At 42.4% G+C, this 15,738-nt stretch overlaps 1 protein-coding gene across 1 annotated transcript in view; it reads left to right on the top strand.

Annotated features, from left to right (window-relative positions):
- Positions 1 to 15,738, top strand: part of TTC7B (tetratricopeptide repeat domain 7B) — a 155,381-nt gene that overhangs the window by 74,767 nt on the left and 64,876 nt on the right. The window contains exons 15-16 of the mRNA XM_064151677.1: positions 1,053 to 1,213; positions 14,475 to 14,591. Coding sequence (XP_064007747.1) covers positions 1,053 to 1,213; positions 14,475 to 14,591 — 278 coding nt within the window. The remainder of the gene's footprint in view (positions 1 to 1,052; positions 1,214 to 14,474; positions 14,592 to 15,738) is intronic.

Raw genomic sequence — 15,738 nt, 5'->3', positions numbered from 1 at the left:
TTTTTGAGTTTAACATTTATTGTGCTGGTTTTGAACAAAAGCACATGCAGCTGAGAAAATTAAATCAACCCCCAGATCCTTTTATCAATCATACCTATCTTGGTATTTTCAATTTACTGTGGCCTTAGGATACAGCGCGATATGTAAATTGCATATAAAATACATATGCAGTAGTCAGAGAAGTTCCAGGATAATAATGGAAGCATTAGGACAGGAAGTTTGCTCTGTCCTCATCTCTGTACAGATTATGCCTTACAGCTAAGAAGGTTGTACTGCTTAGAGTTCACAGAGGATACAGCCTATTTTTCATGTCTGTGTCTGTTTGCATGTTCATCTATTTACAGCGCAAAAAAAAGGAGAGATTTGTTGGATGGGGGACAGTGACAAATGCAGAGTTTTGCAGAGTCAAGTTAACTTGTCTTGCTTTGGGCCAAAAAAAGTCAGGGCAATGTCCAAATATGAAGTTCCTAACTGTGTTCTCTCCTCCCTGCACTGTTGCAACAAAAAGAGAAAAGCAGAGTGATTTGCCATTGGAATGAGCTGCCCAGGGAGGTGGTGGAGTCACCATCCCTGGAGGTGTTCAAGCAAAGCCTGGATGAGACACTTAGTGCCATGGTCTGATTGACTAGCTAGGGCTGGGTGCTAGGTTGGACTGGATGATCTTGGAGGTCTCTCCCAACCTGGTTGATTCTAGGAGACTAAGCTACAAAATACTGCACTCTACTTGTGCATTTTAGCTGAAGTATTTCCAAAATAACTTAGAAATACAATCAAGACTTAGAATAGTGAATGAATATTTTAAAAGACTGAAGGAACTGATTTATTAATACATGTATCTTATTTTCCAGGGTTAATGTATTATTTAATTTTTACTGTTCACTGTAGAGCATCAGGTCTATTTTAAACTCTTCTGAGTAGTGTCTTACAGGAGTCTATAGAATTCTACATGGTATCCAGGTGAATATTTTGAAAATTTTATGGATATGCAATCAAGTAATAGGCAATACTTCTAATAGTGGTGCTTTCTTTTTCTGCCTTTTCTGTTTAATCAGATACCTGAAGCTTTGGGTTATGTTCGTCAGGCTCTGCAACTACAAGGAGATGATGCCAACTCTCTTCATCTCCTTGCACTCTTGCTGTCAGCCCAGAAACACTATCATGATGCTTTGAATATCATTGACATGGCCTTGAGTGAATATCCAGAAAATTTTATGTGAGTGAATGTCATGTTCTTTCTATGCTTTTGCTCATGCTTGCATTATTTAGATTCACATCTCATTCTTCTGTGATTGGTCTTTTTTTTTCCCAGCCTATTTAATACAATACAGTGGCATCCTGGCCTGCATCAGGCATGGTGTGGTCAGCAGGAGCAGGGAGGTCATTCTGCCCCTGTACTCTGCACTGGTTAGACCACACCTTGAGTACTGTGTTCAGTTCTGGGCCCCCCAGTTTAGGAGGGACATTGAGATGCTTGAGCGTGTCCAGAGAAGGGCGACGAGGCTGGGGAGAGGCCTTGAGCACAGCCCTACGAGGAGAGGCTGAGGGAGCTGGGATTGTTTAGCCTGGAGAAGAGGAGGCTCAGGGGAGACCTTATTGCTGTCTACAACTGCCTGAAGGGTGGTTGTGGCCAGGAGGAGGTTGCTCTCTTCTCTCAGGTGGCCAGCACCAGAATGAGAGGACACAGCCTCAAGCTACGCCAGGGGAAATTTAGGCTGGAGGTGAGGAGAAAGTTCTTCACTGAGAGAGTCATTGGACACTGGAATGGGCTGCCCGGGGAGGTGGTGGAGTCGCTGTCCCTGGAGCTGTTCAAGGCAAGATTGGACGTGGCACTTGGTGCCATGGTCTAGCCTTGAGCTCTGTGGTAAAGGGTTGGACTTGATGATCTGTGATGTCTCTTCCAACCCTGATGATACTGTGATACAAGTCTATTTTTTATTAAAGGCTTGCTAAATTGTGATTAAAGATTTGGCATTGAAAGAGAGGCTAAGGCTTGGTAGTTGATCTTGTTTGGCCATGCTTTAGAGTATTTTTCTGTCTTCTGTTTTCATGCAGTATTCTAAGAAGAGTAAACAGGACTTTGTTACTCATCTATCTGTAGGATAGTTTTATCCCATCCTACAGATAACTCTATGCATATTGTATGGAATCTGTTCTGTGAAATACATCACAACAGAGAATCTTCTCTTTTGTCTGTGTAATGATCAGTCATCTGAAGTTGCCTGACGGATGACTGAATAAGTGAACAGAGAAGAAGCGCATTTAGTGGATGTTCTCTTGTTTAAAAAATAATTTATTCTTCATGTGTAATATATCTTAAAATACATTTGGATTTTGTACTTTTGTAAGGTCTTTTATTATTTTTTTTTTTTTAATGCAAAGCTAGGGAAATGCTTTAGAGTGAAATATTTTGGAGACAGCTTCCATTAATTGCAGTGTTCCATTCTGAAACTTTACCAAGAATGATTAAGGCTAAAATCCATAGTATTATAGATATCCTAATTGCTTTTTTGAAGTCTTGGTTAGTCATAACTGGCCTGTACCAAAAGTTGCTACTATATCAACATACCAGAAAAAAATATTACTTCTTTGTTACTACTTTGAAAATAGAGATTATAGTGGGTTTTGTTCCTGTTCCTTCCTTACATATTATGCCTCCTTTTGGCTGTCATTAATCTGACATCCGGGTGGTATGGTGTACTGTCTTGCTGCTTACTGGTACAGACCAGGGAATTTAGGAATCACCATCAGATGTGGCAAAAATTGCCAGGTGGGGGGTGGCCTCTTCTCCCAGGCAACCAGCAATAGAACAAGGGGACACAGTCTCAAAATGTGCCGGGGGAAGTATAGGCTGGATGCTAGGAGGAAGTTCTTCCCAGAGAAAGTGATTGGCATTGGAATGGGCTGCCCAGGGAGGTGGTGGAGGCACCGTCCCTGGAGGTCTTCAAGAAAAGACTGGATGAGGCACTTAGTGCCATGGTCTGGTTGACTGGATAGAGCTGGGGGTAGGTTTGACTGGATGATCTTGGAGGTCTTTTCCAGCCTGGTTGATTCTATGATTCTAAGGTGAAACACACTTGTATGTATCTCTAGACAATCTTCTAGTCATGTTTTTAGTGCTGTGAAGTTACTTCTGGTTCCCAGAGTACTCAAGGATATGACTGAGATTCCTTGTATGCTCTGTGTAATTAATACTGACAACCAGACAGACACATTTGGTCAGTAGCAAAAATATGAACTGATTCCCTCATGTAACTGGGTTATTTTTTCAGGGATTTATCAGCAAAATCTCAAGTTTACAATCTATTCTGGCAGACTGCGTCTGGTGCTCTTGAAACGGTTGACAATATGTATCTGTGTATGTATAAAACATAAACCAGAAGTGCTTAGTGTCATTGATTCCATCTTCCTGTTTTGCAACTTTGGTAAACAACACAATCTCATAGCACTTCCTGGCAGACAGGGAGGAGACTTTCTTGTGTTCTGCTAAGACTTACTAAGTTTTAGATGTGGTGAAAGATTTTATTATTCACCTATAGTATTTATTGGCTTCTTGTAAAGACTTCAAATATAATTTTTTAATGTTTCATTGTTCAGTTATGTCTGCACTCCCAGTAAGATAGATTGTACAGGAGTTATCACAGTATCACCAAGGTTGGAAGAGACCTCATAGATCATCAAGTCCAACCCTTTACCACAGAGCTCAAGGCCAGACCATGGCACCAAGTGCCACGTCCAATCCTGCCTTGAACAGCTCCAGGGACGGCGACTCCACCACCTCCCCGGGCAGCCCATTCCAGTGTCCAATGACTCTCTCAGTGAAGAACTTTCTCCTCACCTCAAGCCTAAATTTCCCCTGGCGTGGCTTGAGGCTGTGCCCTCTTGTTCTGGTGCTGAGGAGTTTTCTTGGTATTGTCTTAATTTCTGCTATTGTCCATTACCTGAGACTTATGCAGAATATTTTAGTGGCTATTCAGTGTAATAAATCTCTGTGCTTGGAAAAATATTAAAGTAAAACACAGGGCTTGTGATTTTTGTTATTTCTTTTGTTGTTTCTTACCTGCATACTTTTATATGCTGTAGTTGCATTGCTGCCCTGTGTACTGTCCTGCCCTGCCCTCTTTGCTGCTGTATGATCTTGTTTTGTTTTATTTTGTTTTGTTTTATCTAAAAAGATTTTTCAGAAGTTCATAATATTGCATCTTTGTAAAATAAGATTCTATGATTCTATACCAGAGCTTGTGAGGAAGTAATGGATTATCATAGAATCAATCATAGTCATAGAATCAACAAGGTTGGAAGAGACCTCCAAGATCATTCAGTCCAACCTAGCACCCAGCTCTATCCAGTCAACTAGACCATGGCACTAAGTGCCTCATCCAGTCTTTTCTTGAAGACCCCCCGGGTCGGTGCCTCCACCACCTCCCTGGGCAGCCCATTCCAATGCCAATCACTCTCTCTGGGAAGAACTTCTCCTAACATCCAGCCTATACTTATATATTGCGAGTCATGCTGTGAAGTGGATACGTGCCAGATATCTTCTATAGTAATCAGCTAGCAAATATCTTGTCTGTGATTTGTTTAACATATGAAAATCCAGTGCATTCCTGCAATTCATGTTCAATATCTGAGGCAAACAGCAAGCATACCTTGGTATATTAAATAAGTCTTAACCTTCCTGCACTACAAAGCTTGATAGTTGCTGATTTAGTTGGGGCAATTAATGAGGCAGGAATTATAAAATATGTAGTTAATTTTATTTCTGGAAAGCCCTGTCCACAACTACATACAAATTAGTTAGATTTGGGTTCAAATTCTGTTGAGAAAATCTTTACGAGGATGCTTATCTGCAATATAGTAATGTAGGACAATCAGGAAAAGTTGGAAAAGTTTAGCCACAAAATGGCTTTATCCCACTTACAGATAGATAGTCTGGAGCCCTAGGGAATGTCTGTTCTACTCAGGCAGAGCAGAACACATTGTCCAAGAGCAGTGAGGCAGAGGCAGCTCCACAAGGCAGAAGCAGCTCAACTTCTTGCAGCTTAGCTCAGTTTCTATTCTTTGCCTGAATGTAATGGCTCCTTTGGCCACAGAGATTCACCAACGAAATGGCATTTGCAAAACTGACCGTGTTAGGTGAAACCAGGACTTGCTCACCTTTATTTGGGCAAGGCACCAACAAGTACCTAAACACTTGTTTATCACTTTGGGAGGGGATATAATGGCCCAAGCCTCTGTTTTCCTCCAGCCCTTGCTTCCCCCGTCAGCAGAAGGATGGGGCAAGCCAGGACATCTAATAGGCCTGTTAGACTTCCAGGACAGTTGCTGAACAAACATGGCCAATTAGATCATGATTTTACCCTGGGCACCTCTAGGTCAGTATGTAGAAAGGCATTCTTCAGAGCCAACTGCCTCATCATTATCTAAAGGAGTGGAAGGAATGAGCTAATACCACATTGTGCCGTTAGTAGCAAGGTGTAGCTTTGTCTTTGAATAGAAAGTTCATTGTTCTTTGTTTGTTTTATTGGCAGCACAAACATGCCCTTTACTTTGAGACTTCAAGGATTACTGGAAAAACTATTGGTGAAAATCTAAGAAACCTCTAACAGTGAAATGGTTATGTAATAATGTTCTCCAGAAATAATGATAATAGCTGCTGAATATGTGTAGCCCCATTCGTTCACACTTTTTGTAAGCTTGATATGATAGGGTATATAACTATTTATAAACAAGTTATCTGTGTTTTTCAGAGCAATGTGCTAAATAATCTCTGGAGCCTCATGAAATCTGAGAGTGTGGTTCAGGCATAAAATCTGTAGACAAAAGATTGCTGAGTAGATTAATATGACCAAAAAGATTATGAATGCCCTGCTTTGGTGAGATCACAGTATCACCAAGGTTGGAAGAGACCTCATAGATCATCAAGTCCAACCCTTTACCACAGAGCTCAAGGCTAGACCATGGCACCAAGTGCCACGTCCAATCTTGCCTTGAACAGCTCCAGGGACGGCGACTCCACCACCTCCCCGGGCAGCCCATTCCAGTGTCCAATGACTCTCTCAGTGAAGAACTTTCTCCTCACCTCCAGCCTAAATTTCCCCTGGCGTAGCTTGAGGCTGTGTCCTTCTGTTCTGGTGCTGGCCACCTGAGAGAAGAGAACAACCTCCCCCTGGCCACAACCACCCTTCAGGTAGTTGTAGACAGCAATAAGATCACCCCTGAGATGTGTGGGAGCAAGATGCCACCACCAAAGACACTGAATAGTTCATCTCAGTCAGGTGCACTTTAGTGCATCTAAAGTTACACTGTTTTTTTCACACCTTTCATTAGACAACTTGTCCCTCTAATAGGGACAATCAGTTCTTCTCCAGGTTGGCATGGTTTGAACCCACATGTAATGTAGCTGAGAGTCCTAACCATCAAACTATGTAGGAAACTGGGTGAGATGATCTGTTTCTCCTCTTGAAACAGAAGTAGAGACATGCTGCCTTGAATGCAAAACAAGAAGGCAGAAAGGAACCACGATATGTGCTGTATTACTAGAGTACTTAACTGAGAGGGAGGCTTGAGGTCTTAGGTGCTTAGTTGTTCCTCAAGTTTTATTTCTTTTAATCCAGTGTTTACCTGCTCTGAATGTCTGAGAAGCTCCAGAGGTGTGCATTACAATCTGTGTATTCCAGGTGATGCAAGGTAATGGTGGATGTGCTGCACTGGTTTGTATTGGGCTTTTATCTCTTGTGCAATACATAATTGCGTACAATTAATATTTGTGATTACAGACTTCTTTCCACAACTCTTTCCTGGTTTTTTAATCTGCTTGTTACAAGGAGTGGTCATCTGAATGATATGAAATCTTGAAACAACATTTCAGTCTACTTCATGGTTACTCAAAAGCAGATTGTCAGTCAAGGCAAACAGGTTTCTTAATGAAATGCTTCTGATAATTGTTTTCTTATTCTTGGCAGTTTGAGGTTCTCTCATTACATCAAGTGTTGAGGCATTTAAAGATGCTTGAAATTAGTGTAATTAGGCAAAATGAAATCAGCATTAATATTCGTTATTTATGATGAAAATTTAACTGCAGTAGGTAGCAGCTGACAAGCTTTTGAAGTAGCAGAAGTAGGGAACAGCAGATGGGTTATTTGAGGAGTGCAATGTTAAATGCACTCAAAAAGGAAAGACATATGGTAACAGGTTTGTAAACAACTAAAGACTAAGTTCACAGTTTAAACATTTACATTTGTTGAAGTGTGATGAATGTTTAGTTTTGTTTTGTTTTTTTTTCTTCCAAGAATATTTCACAGAAGCATCAGGTCAATATGTCACTCCTCTTAAAACTTGTTAAACTTATTACATCCTTTCCTTCCTGTCTCTTAGGGGATTTTGTGAGCCCAGAATCTCAGAGCTTTTTTACTTCCTCTCAGTTCATTGATTAAAAAGCTTTTTTCCTTCTGGGAGGTGTCTTGCTGGTCATAATGGAAGATGGTTGGTGCATACAGCGTGTGATGACACATACACTGGTGTTTTGTGGGATAGGAATACTTATCAGTTGAAGGGAACAGACTCTGGTTGGCTGTAGTTGGGCTAGAGTGTGTAGTGCCAGTTAAGCACTGTCTTGGTTCATTTTTTTACCTCTTCTCCCAGGTAACCAGCAATAGAACAAGGGGACACAGTCTCAAGTTGTGCCAGGGTAGGTATAGGCTGGATGTTAGGAAGAAGTTCTTCACAGAGAGAGTGATTTCCCTTTGGAATGGGCTGCCCAGGGAGGTGGTGGAGGCACCATCCCTGGGGGTCTTCAAGAAAAGCCTGGATGAGGCACTTAGTGCCATGGTCTAGTTGATTGGATAGGGCTGGGTGCTAGGTTGGACTGGATGATCTTGGAGGTCTCTTCCAACCTTGTTGATTCTATGATTCTATGATTTTTTCCCCTTGATAAACAGATCACTGGGAATTATTTGAGGAAAGGATAGTAATACATAATTGAACATAAAACAATAATCTCCTAGGCTTGCCAAAATCATATCTTTCAGCTTGGTGTATTTGACAACATGCTTTCTTAAATGCATTCCATTTTGATCTCTCTGTCTTGGGAGTGAAGTGAATTTGTTCTCAGAAATTACTTTCCTGTAAGTTGTGAAAGACTGTATCAGTTGCTTGTATTTTTTCATCTTGGACTTGTCTTCATCTTGCCTTTGTTGGAGGGTAGACTATTTAAAAATACATGGTTGATGTACAGATACCACTTTATACAACAAATTGGTCACTGGCCTTAGAGTCTTAATCCTGAATTGTATTTGCTAGGCTTTAGAGTCTTCTTGGGAATGTGACAGAAAGAATCCCAATTTGGGTTGCAAGCTGACTGCTGCAGCATGTTCAAGAGAGGAAACCAGAAAGTTTCCAAGTATAACTCATTTATTCTGGCTTTAGTCAGAAACTATCTTCATTATAGTTTGCAGTGAGAGAGCAGTTTCATTTATAATCTTAGGACCAAATTTCCACCTTTACTATTTTTAATCATCTGTGTGGCCTTTTTAGAGCTGGTTTTGTGGCAGTATTATCCTCTAGGTAAATTGTTTTTTTTTTTCCTTCATGATTCTTGTCTCATCTGTATTTATAGATAGGATTTGTACCTCTTCTTGGATTTTTATTTTGCTAGACTGACTAAATGAAGTATTCTTTGCATTCTGCAGTCTCCAGTGAGCTGATCACCCTCACAGCCTTTCTCTGCAGCTGCCCCAATTTGGAGTTTCTTGTATGTGTGTTTTTAACTGTTATAATGAGAATTACCCATAACATTCCAGATGTGGCCTCACTGGGGTATTGTGCAATGGCACTGTCTCTTTCTGCTCCAACAAGTACGTTCCAGAACTGCATCTGCCCTCTTCACAGCTGTCTCATCTAGATGAACCTGACTGTTAGGTGGATCTGATTTGGAGTAACTATTACACGGTTGTTTGGTCTCTTATTAAATTTAACTGTAACTTATTTTTCCAGTGTAAGTGTTATGTAATAACTCCATTTTTTGTGTGATAATTTTGTCTGCATTTTTATGTGTTATTAAGATTGTATATGTTGGTTTTTGCCTTCCCTCTTGAAAAAAAGATCACTGGAAGTGTAGCTACTGTTCCCTTGTCAGTAGCAGCGATATTTCATTTAAATTTTTCACTTCAGAAAAGACAACTTCATGTGCCACTGTTTTCATAATCCTGAGAAATAGATTGATTTTTACTGTGTTAACTTTACTTTCAAATGATTCCTATTCTTCACTTGTCATTGTTTTCATACCTGAGACAACCGTAGATAAAAGGTTTATGATGAGGATTGGGGTTCCTTGAGGGATGCTTTGTGTTAAATGCCAGGCTTCTGCTGTATCTTGAATATATTTACAAACTGTCACACTCAAATTATTTGGATGTGTGTGGCTGAAATTTAAAGTTTTCAATTCTTTTTTAAAATAAAAATCCAGTAACTTACAGATTAGGTTACAAGAAGCTGTTTTATGATGTCTTCATTAGTTAAAATGGTCTTGGACTAATGGACTCATTTGCTGCTTCCATAGCTATTTCATAAATCTATTAGCTGTTAGCTCCAAGAATAGCTGAGCCTTTCCACTTAGGAGTTTGATGTGTTCTCCATTTTGTGTCTGGGTAATTAGTCTCCTAAAATGATACAATTCACTTTATCTAACATTAAAGATCTGCATCCATATCAAACACTAATGCTGGAACAAATGCCCTGTTAAATCTACTTGAACAGAAACTTTTTTACTTGCCTCCCTTTCCACACCATTGCTGATGCAGGCCAGGATGCCACTGGCTCTCTTGGCCACCTGGGCACACTGCTGGCTCATGTTCAGTGATTTATAGACCCCGCACCTTCTTTCTGATACAGAATTCTTGGCAGTCTTAAGTGCTTGAAGGCTGTAATGTAAATTCAGTCTCTGTATAAACTGTCCATAATAAGGTTATCTTCTTTCCAGGATGACTTGTTAATTCAGTGCCTCAATTTATTATGTTCCGTAGCTTTTATAAAGTGCATGATTGTGAATTTTTAAAAACTGAACTTCTCTAGATTCTTCAAACTGCACAAAGCACTCTCTTTTTGCATACAAAGAGGCAGGAAAGGGTAGAATCTTGTGATTTTGAATTTGGATTTTGTGGTTTGGGCAGGAGTTTGTGCACATGTGTTAAGAATAAAATAGTGTGAGGGGAGGAGTATCTTGTCTTTTTTCCTTCTTTTGTGTAAAACAGTAGACAGTCCTGGAGAACTTTTTCTTCCTCTGATACAGTCTCAGTTAAAATATCTAGAGAGGTCCATCCTGTCAAATGAAATATGACTTCAGATTATCTATATATTCCCTGTGTACTCAAATCTAATTTACTAGTAGGAAGAAAACTGAACTAGCTGAACTGATTACCCTGTTCTGCAATCCTATGAGACATCAAATGAAGACTGCATGTGACCTTATTTGCCTTCCTTATGCGTGAGTCCATCCTGGACAGATGGGCAGAGTCCAAGGGGATGGCATTCAATAGCTCCAAGTGCTGGTGCTGCACTTTGGCCACAACAACCCCATGCAGAGATACAGGCTGGGGTCGCAGTGGCTGAGAGCAGCCAAACAGAAAGGGATCTGGGGGTGCTGATCGATACCCACCTGAACATGAGCCAGCAGTGTGCCCAGGTGGCCAAGAGAGCCGGTGGCATCCTGGCCTGCTTCAGGAATGATGTGGTCAGCAGGAGCAGGGAGGTCATTCTGCCCCTGTACTCTGCACTGGTTAGACTACACCTTGAGTCCTGTGTTCAGTTCTGGGCCCCCCAGTTTAGGAGGGACATTGAGATGCTGGAGCGTGTCCAGAGAAGGGCGACAAGGCTGGGGAGAGGCCTTGAGCACAGCCCTACGAGGAGAGGCTGAGGGAGCTGGGATTGTTTAGCCTGGAGAAGAGGAGGCTCAGGGGAGACCTTATTGCTATCTACAACTACCTGAGGGGAGGTTGTGGCCAGGAGGAGGTTGCTCTCTTCTCTCAGGTGGCTAGCACCAGAACAAGAGGACACAGCCTCAAGCTGCGCCAGGGGAAATTTAGGCTGGAGGTGAGGAGAAAGTTCTTCACTGAGAGAGTCATTGGACACTGGAATGGGCTGCCCAGGGAGGTGGTGGAGTCGCTGTCCCTGGAGCTGTTGAAGGCAGGATTGGACGTGGCACTTGGTGCCATGGTGTGGCCTTGAGCTCTGTGGTAAAGGGTTGGACTTGATGATCTGTGAGGTCTCTTCCAACCCTGATGATACTGTGTGATACTGAGTTGCTTATTCCCTCAAACTTAACTCAACCTGTCTTTCACAGCAACACATACATTGTACAATTAAGGTAGTGTGATTAATTTTTAGATACACATACTGGGTAGTTTCTGCAAAGAATCTTCAGTGCAACACTAAGGCTTTAGGTACTGTAATGTGCTGAGGCACTGGATGTCATTTCTTATTCTTGAGAAAACCCTCTGGCAGTTTGCAGTTACTTGAAGTTTGTGTTTGGGATAAAAAAGTTCTGAGCTTTCACACATGCCCACCCTCTACACCCTTCTCAGTCTTCCCACACAAACCATATGACCGATCATACAAGTTTTTCACTTCAGAGTAATTAACATTGAACTGCAGTAAATACACACCTGGGTTTAAAAACAGAAAGTAGGCTAACAGTTTTATATGTGTACTCTCCTCCTGCTTTGTGCTCTTCAGTCTTGCGATTCACTAAAAGTTCCTTATAAATAAGTATTTTTCCAGTGTGTTATCTGTTCCCAGATGCTTTGACTTCTGTAAATATGCATCCAGCTGGCGGCCGGTCACTGGCGGTGTCCCTCAGGGATCAGTGCTGGGCCCCATCCTCTAACATCTTCATAGATGATCTGGATGAGGGCATGGAGTCAGTCATCAGCAAGTGTGTAGATGACACTAAGCTGGGGGCAGATGTGTCTGGGTTGGAGGGCAGAAGGGCTCTGCAGCAGGACCTTGACCGCCTGGACAGATGGGCAGAGTCCAAGGGGATGGCTTCAATAGCTCCAAGTGCAGGGTGCTGCACTTTGGCCACAGCAACCCCATGCAGAGATACAGGCTGGGATCAGAGTGGCTGGAGAGCAGCCAAACAGAAAGGGATCTGGGGGTGCTGATTGATACCCACCTGAACATGAGCCAGCAGTGTGCCCAGGTGGCCAAGAGAGCCAGTGGCATCCTGGCCTGCATCAGGAATGGTGTGGCCAGCAGGAGCAGGGAGGTCATTCTGACCCTGTACTCTGCACTGGTTAGACCACACCTTGAGTGCTGTGTTCAGTTCTGGGCCCCCCAGTTTAGGAGGGACGTTGAGATGCTTGAGCATGTCCAGAGAAGGGCGACGAGGCTGGGGAGAGGCCTTGAGCACAGCCCTATGAGGAGAGGCTGAGGGAGCTGGGATTGTTTAGCCTGGAGAAGAGGAGGCTCAGGGGAGACCTTATTGCTGTCTACAACTACCTGAGGGGAGGTTGTGGCCAGGAGGAGGTTGCTCTCTTCTCTCAGGTGGCCAGCACCAGAACGAGAGGACACAGCCTGAAGCTACACCAGGGGAAATTTAGGCTGGAGGTGAGGAGAAAGTTCTTCCCTGAGAGAGTCATTGGACACTGGAATGGGCTGCCCGGGGAGGTGGTGGAGTCGCTGTCCCTGGAGCTGTTCAAGGCAGGACTGGACGTGGCACTTGGTGCCATGGTCTGGCCTTGATCTCTGTGGTAAAGGGTTGGACTTGATGATCTGTGAGGTCTCTTCCAACCTTCGTGATACTGTGATACAAATTGACTAGCTCCATTTTTGTCTTTGGCATTTATATTCTTCGGTTATCCAGGAAGATATCTGTGTTAATCTCTGTGATAATTGGAATGTAAAAAGGAATATGCAGTGATCATTATGTGAAGCTGTGCACTTGGTCTTGCTGCCATGAGAAATGTCAGCTTTAAAATCAGAATTAATTTATGCTGACTTTCAGGAAATGGTTTTGCTTCCATTGTGAATAGTTTGCTGTATATTTGATGAATGATGTGCTTTCTTCAGGGTGTCACTTGTAAATGTTTAAAATTGTCAAAAATCAAGTTGAACATAAGTTACAGTGCCTACTGATGGCAACACAGAGTAACATATTCTTGCTGACTTCACTGATACTGGCTGGCCTTCAGTATAGCCTCTTCCATTTCCTATAATAAAAGCTGATAGTACAGGGAGGTAACTTGCATGTTTATTTTTGTGAGTTACATGCTAGATAACTTTGGACTCCGCCAATTAATGGAAAATCCTTTCTCGTAAAAGCAGTAATGATTTTCTTTGGTGAAGTTGTCTCTTTTCAACATATGAAACACTGTTTTTGGTGGTGCTGCTGATTTCACTCAGCTATGTTGTCTTTTTTACTTAATAAAAGAGTCTTGTCAGCTTTTGCTTTTGTGCAGTTGCAAAGGCAATCTTGTTGATCTGTTGGAAGGTAGGACAGCCCTGCAGAGGGACCTGGACAGGCTGGATGGGTGGGCAGAGGCTAACAGGATGACATTTAACAAGGTCAAGTGCAGGGTTCTGCACTTTGGCCACAACAACCCCAAGCAGCACTACAGACTGGGAACTGAGTGGCTGGAGAGCAGCCAGGAGGAAAGGGACCTGGGGGTGCTGATAGATAGTAGGCTGAAGATGAGCCAGCAGTGTGCCCAGGTGGCCAAGAGAGCCAATGGCATCCTGGCCTGCATCAGAAGCAGTGTGGCCAGTAGGACAAGGGAGGTTATTCTTCCCCTGTACTCAGCACTGCTCAGGCCACACCTTCAGTGCTGTGACCAGTTCTGGGCTCCTCAATTCAAGAGAGATGTTGAGATGCTAGAAGGTGTCCAGAAAAGGGCAACAGGGTGAGGGGCCTGGAACACAAACCCTATGAGGAGAGGCTGAGGGAGCAGCTGGGGTTGTTTAGCCTGGAGAAGAGGAGACTCAGGGGGGACCTCATTGCTGTCTACAACTATCTGAAGGGACATTGTAGCCAGGTGGAGGGTGGCCTCTTCTGCCAGGCAACCAGCAACAGAACAAGGGGACACAGTCTCAAGTTGTGCCGGGGTAGGTCTAGGCTTGAGGTGAGGAGAAAGTTCTTCCCAGAGAGAGTGATTGGCATTGGAATGGGCTGCCCAGGGAGGTGGTGGAGGCACCGTCCCTGGAGATGTTGATGAAAAGACTGGATGAGGCGCTCGGTGCCATGGTCTAGTTGAGTGTATAGGGCTGGGTGCTAGGTTGGACTGGATGATCTTGGAGGTCTTTTCCAACCTGGTTAATTCTATGATTCTGAAAAGCACTGTTACTTTGATGGAAAATATTTGACTTTATTGTAATTCATGAAACATTGAAGTTAACACTGTCTTTGAAGTTATTTTTTCAAATATCTTTGAAGATATTTTGCTTGAGTTGTAATCTCTTTTATTAATTTCTTTTTTTTTCACTAGATTACTGTTTACAAAAGTCAAATTGGAGTCTCTATGCAGAGGCCCAGATGAAGCACTCCTTACTTGTAAACACATGCTCCAGATTTGGAAATCCTGCTACAATCTCACTAATCCAAGGTAAGATGCTGTAGGCTTCTAGACTGCTCAGAACCTTGCTCAGTAGCCTTTTTGGCAATATTAGGTCACCAATTCTAGTTTTGCTTAGTTTGTTATTTTGCATGAACAAATGAACCATCTGGGAATCTGGAAACTGAAGTCTAAAGACGCCAGATGATGGACATGCAGAAACTACTCAATTCTGTGAATTAAGGTATGCCAGAGCTAGTAGGAACAGGCTGCCCAGGGAGGTAGTTAAGCCACCATCCCTGCACGTGTTTAAAGATTCTTTAGATGTGGCACTTAGCAATATGGTTTATTGGTGAACTTGGTACAGTAGTGTTAATGATTGGACCTGGTGATCTCAAGAGTCTTTTCCAACCTGAATGATTCTATGATAATAAACTTTGCAGTGATGAGGACTGATTATGGAGATTGGGTAGCTGCCATTATCCTTGATAGGGCTTAGAGTGCTGGTATTGTCTTGATTTCTCTCCCCTCTTAACCTGGGTTAAAGAACCTCTTATATTGGCCAGTGGATTGATTCCTGTAATGGAAATTTGATTCAAAGACTAAATGAAATGGATCACTAGACGTTAGTTAAGACTATAGAAACATCAGATGTAAATATGTGTTTGCAAAGTCAGTGTGGTTGTTTTTCAAAGGCAGGTCTGTTTAGGTTCTTCAGAGGTATTGGCAAGTATTTGGGTAAATTGATGTAGTCCATTTTGGGACTACACCTTCTGTGAAGATCCTTTGCCACGTGTATTTAGATAAGCTGTGAAATAAGTGGGCACCATGTTGCAGAAATCCGTGGTCATGCTATTCAATTGTATGTTTATCAACTACTTGAGGAAGACGAGAACCAGCAGAATTTCCTGATGTCTGGTCGTTTGACAGTTTCTGGAGAAGAGGTACTACAGTGAAAGGGCTTTGTGGCATGAGGTAGATACCTGTGTAGCAATATGATGAGCATTATCCATTTGGTTTTTGTTCATAGGTGGTTTTTTAATTTCAATTATGGAAACATGTGCATCTTTCTAAGAAGACTGAGAGAGCCTTCTGGCTGAAGAGGGAAAATGATTTCTCTCCTTAGTGAGCTAGTGAAGAGTTCAGAGCAGGAAAGTAGAATGAAGAGACATGAGACACTGGGAGACGATTGATACTG

Source organism: Pogoniulus pusillus, chromosome 1, assembly GCF_015220805.1.
Source record: "Pogoniulus pusillus isolate bPogPus1 chromosome 1, bPogPus1.pri, whole genome shotgun sequence".
In the NCBI taxonomy this organism is placed as follows: Eukaryota; Metazoa; Chordata; class Aves; order Piciformes; family Lybiidae; genus Pogoniulus; species Pogoniulus pusillus.
This window is presented reverse-complemented; position numbering and strand designations above follow the sequence as displayed.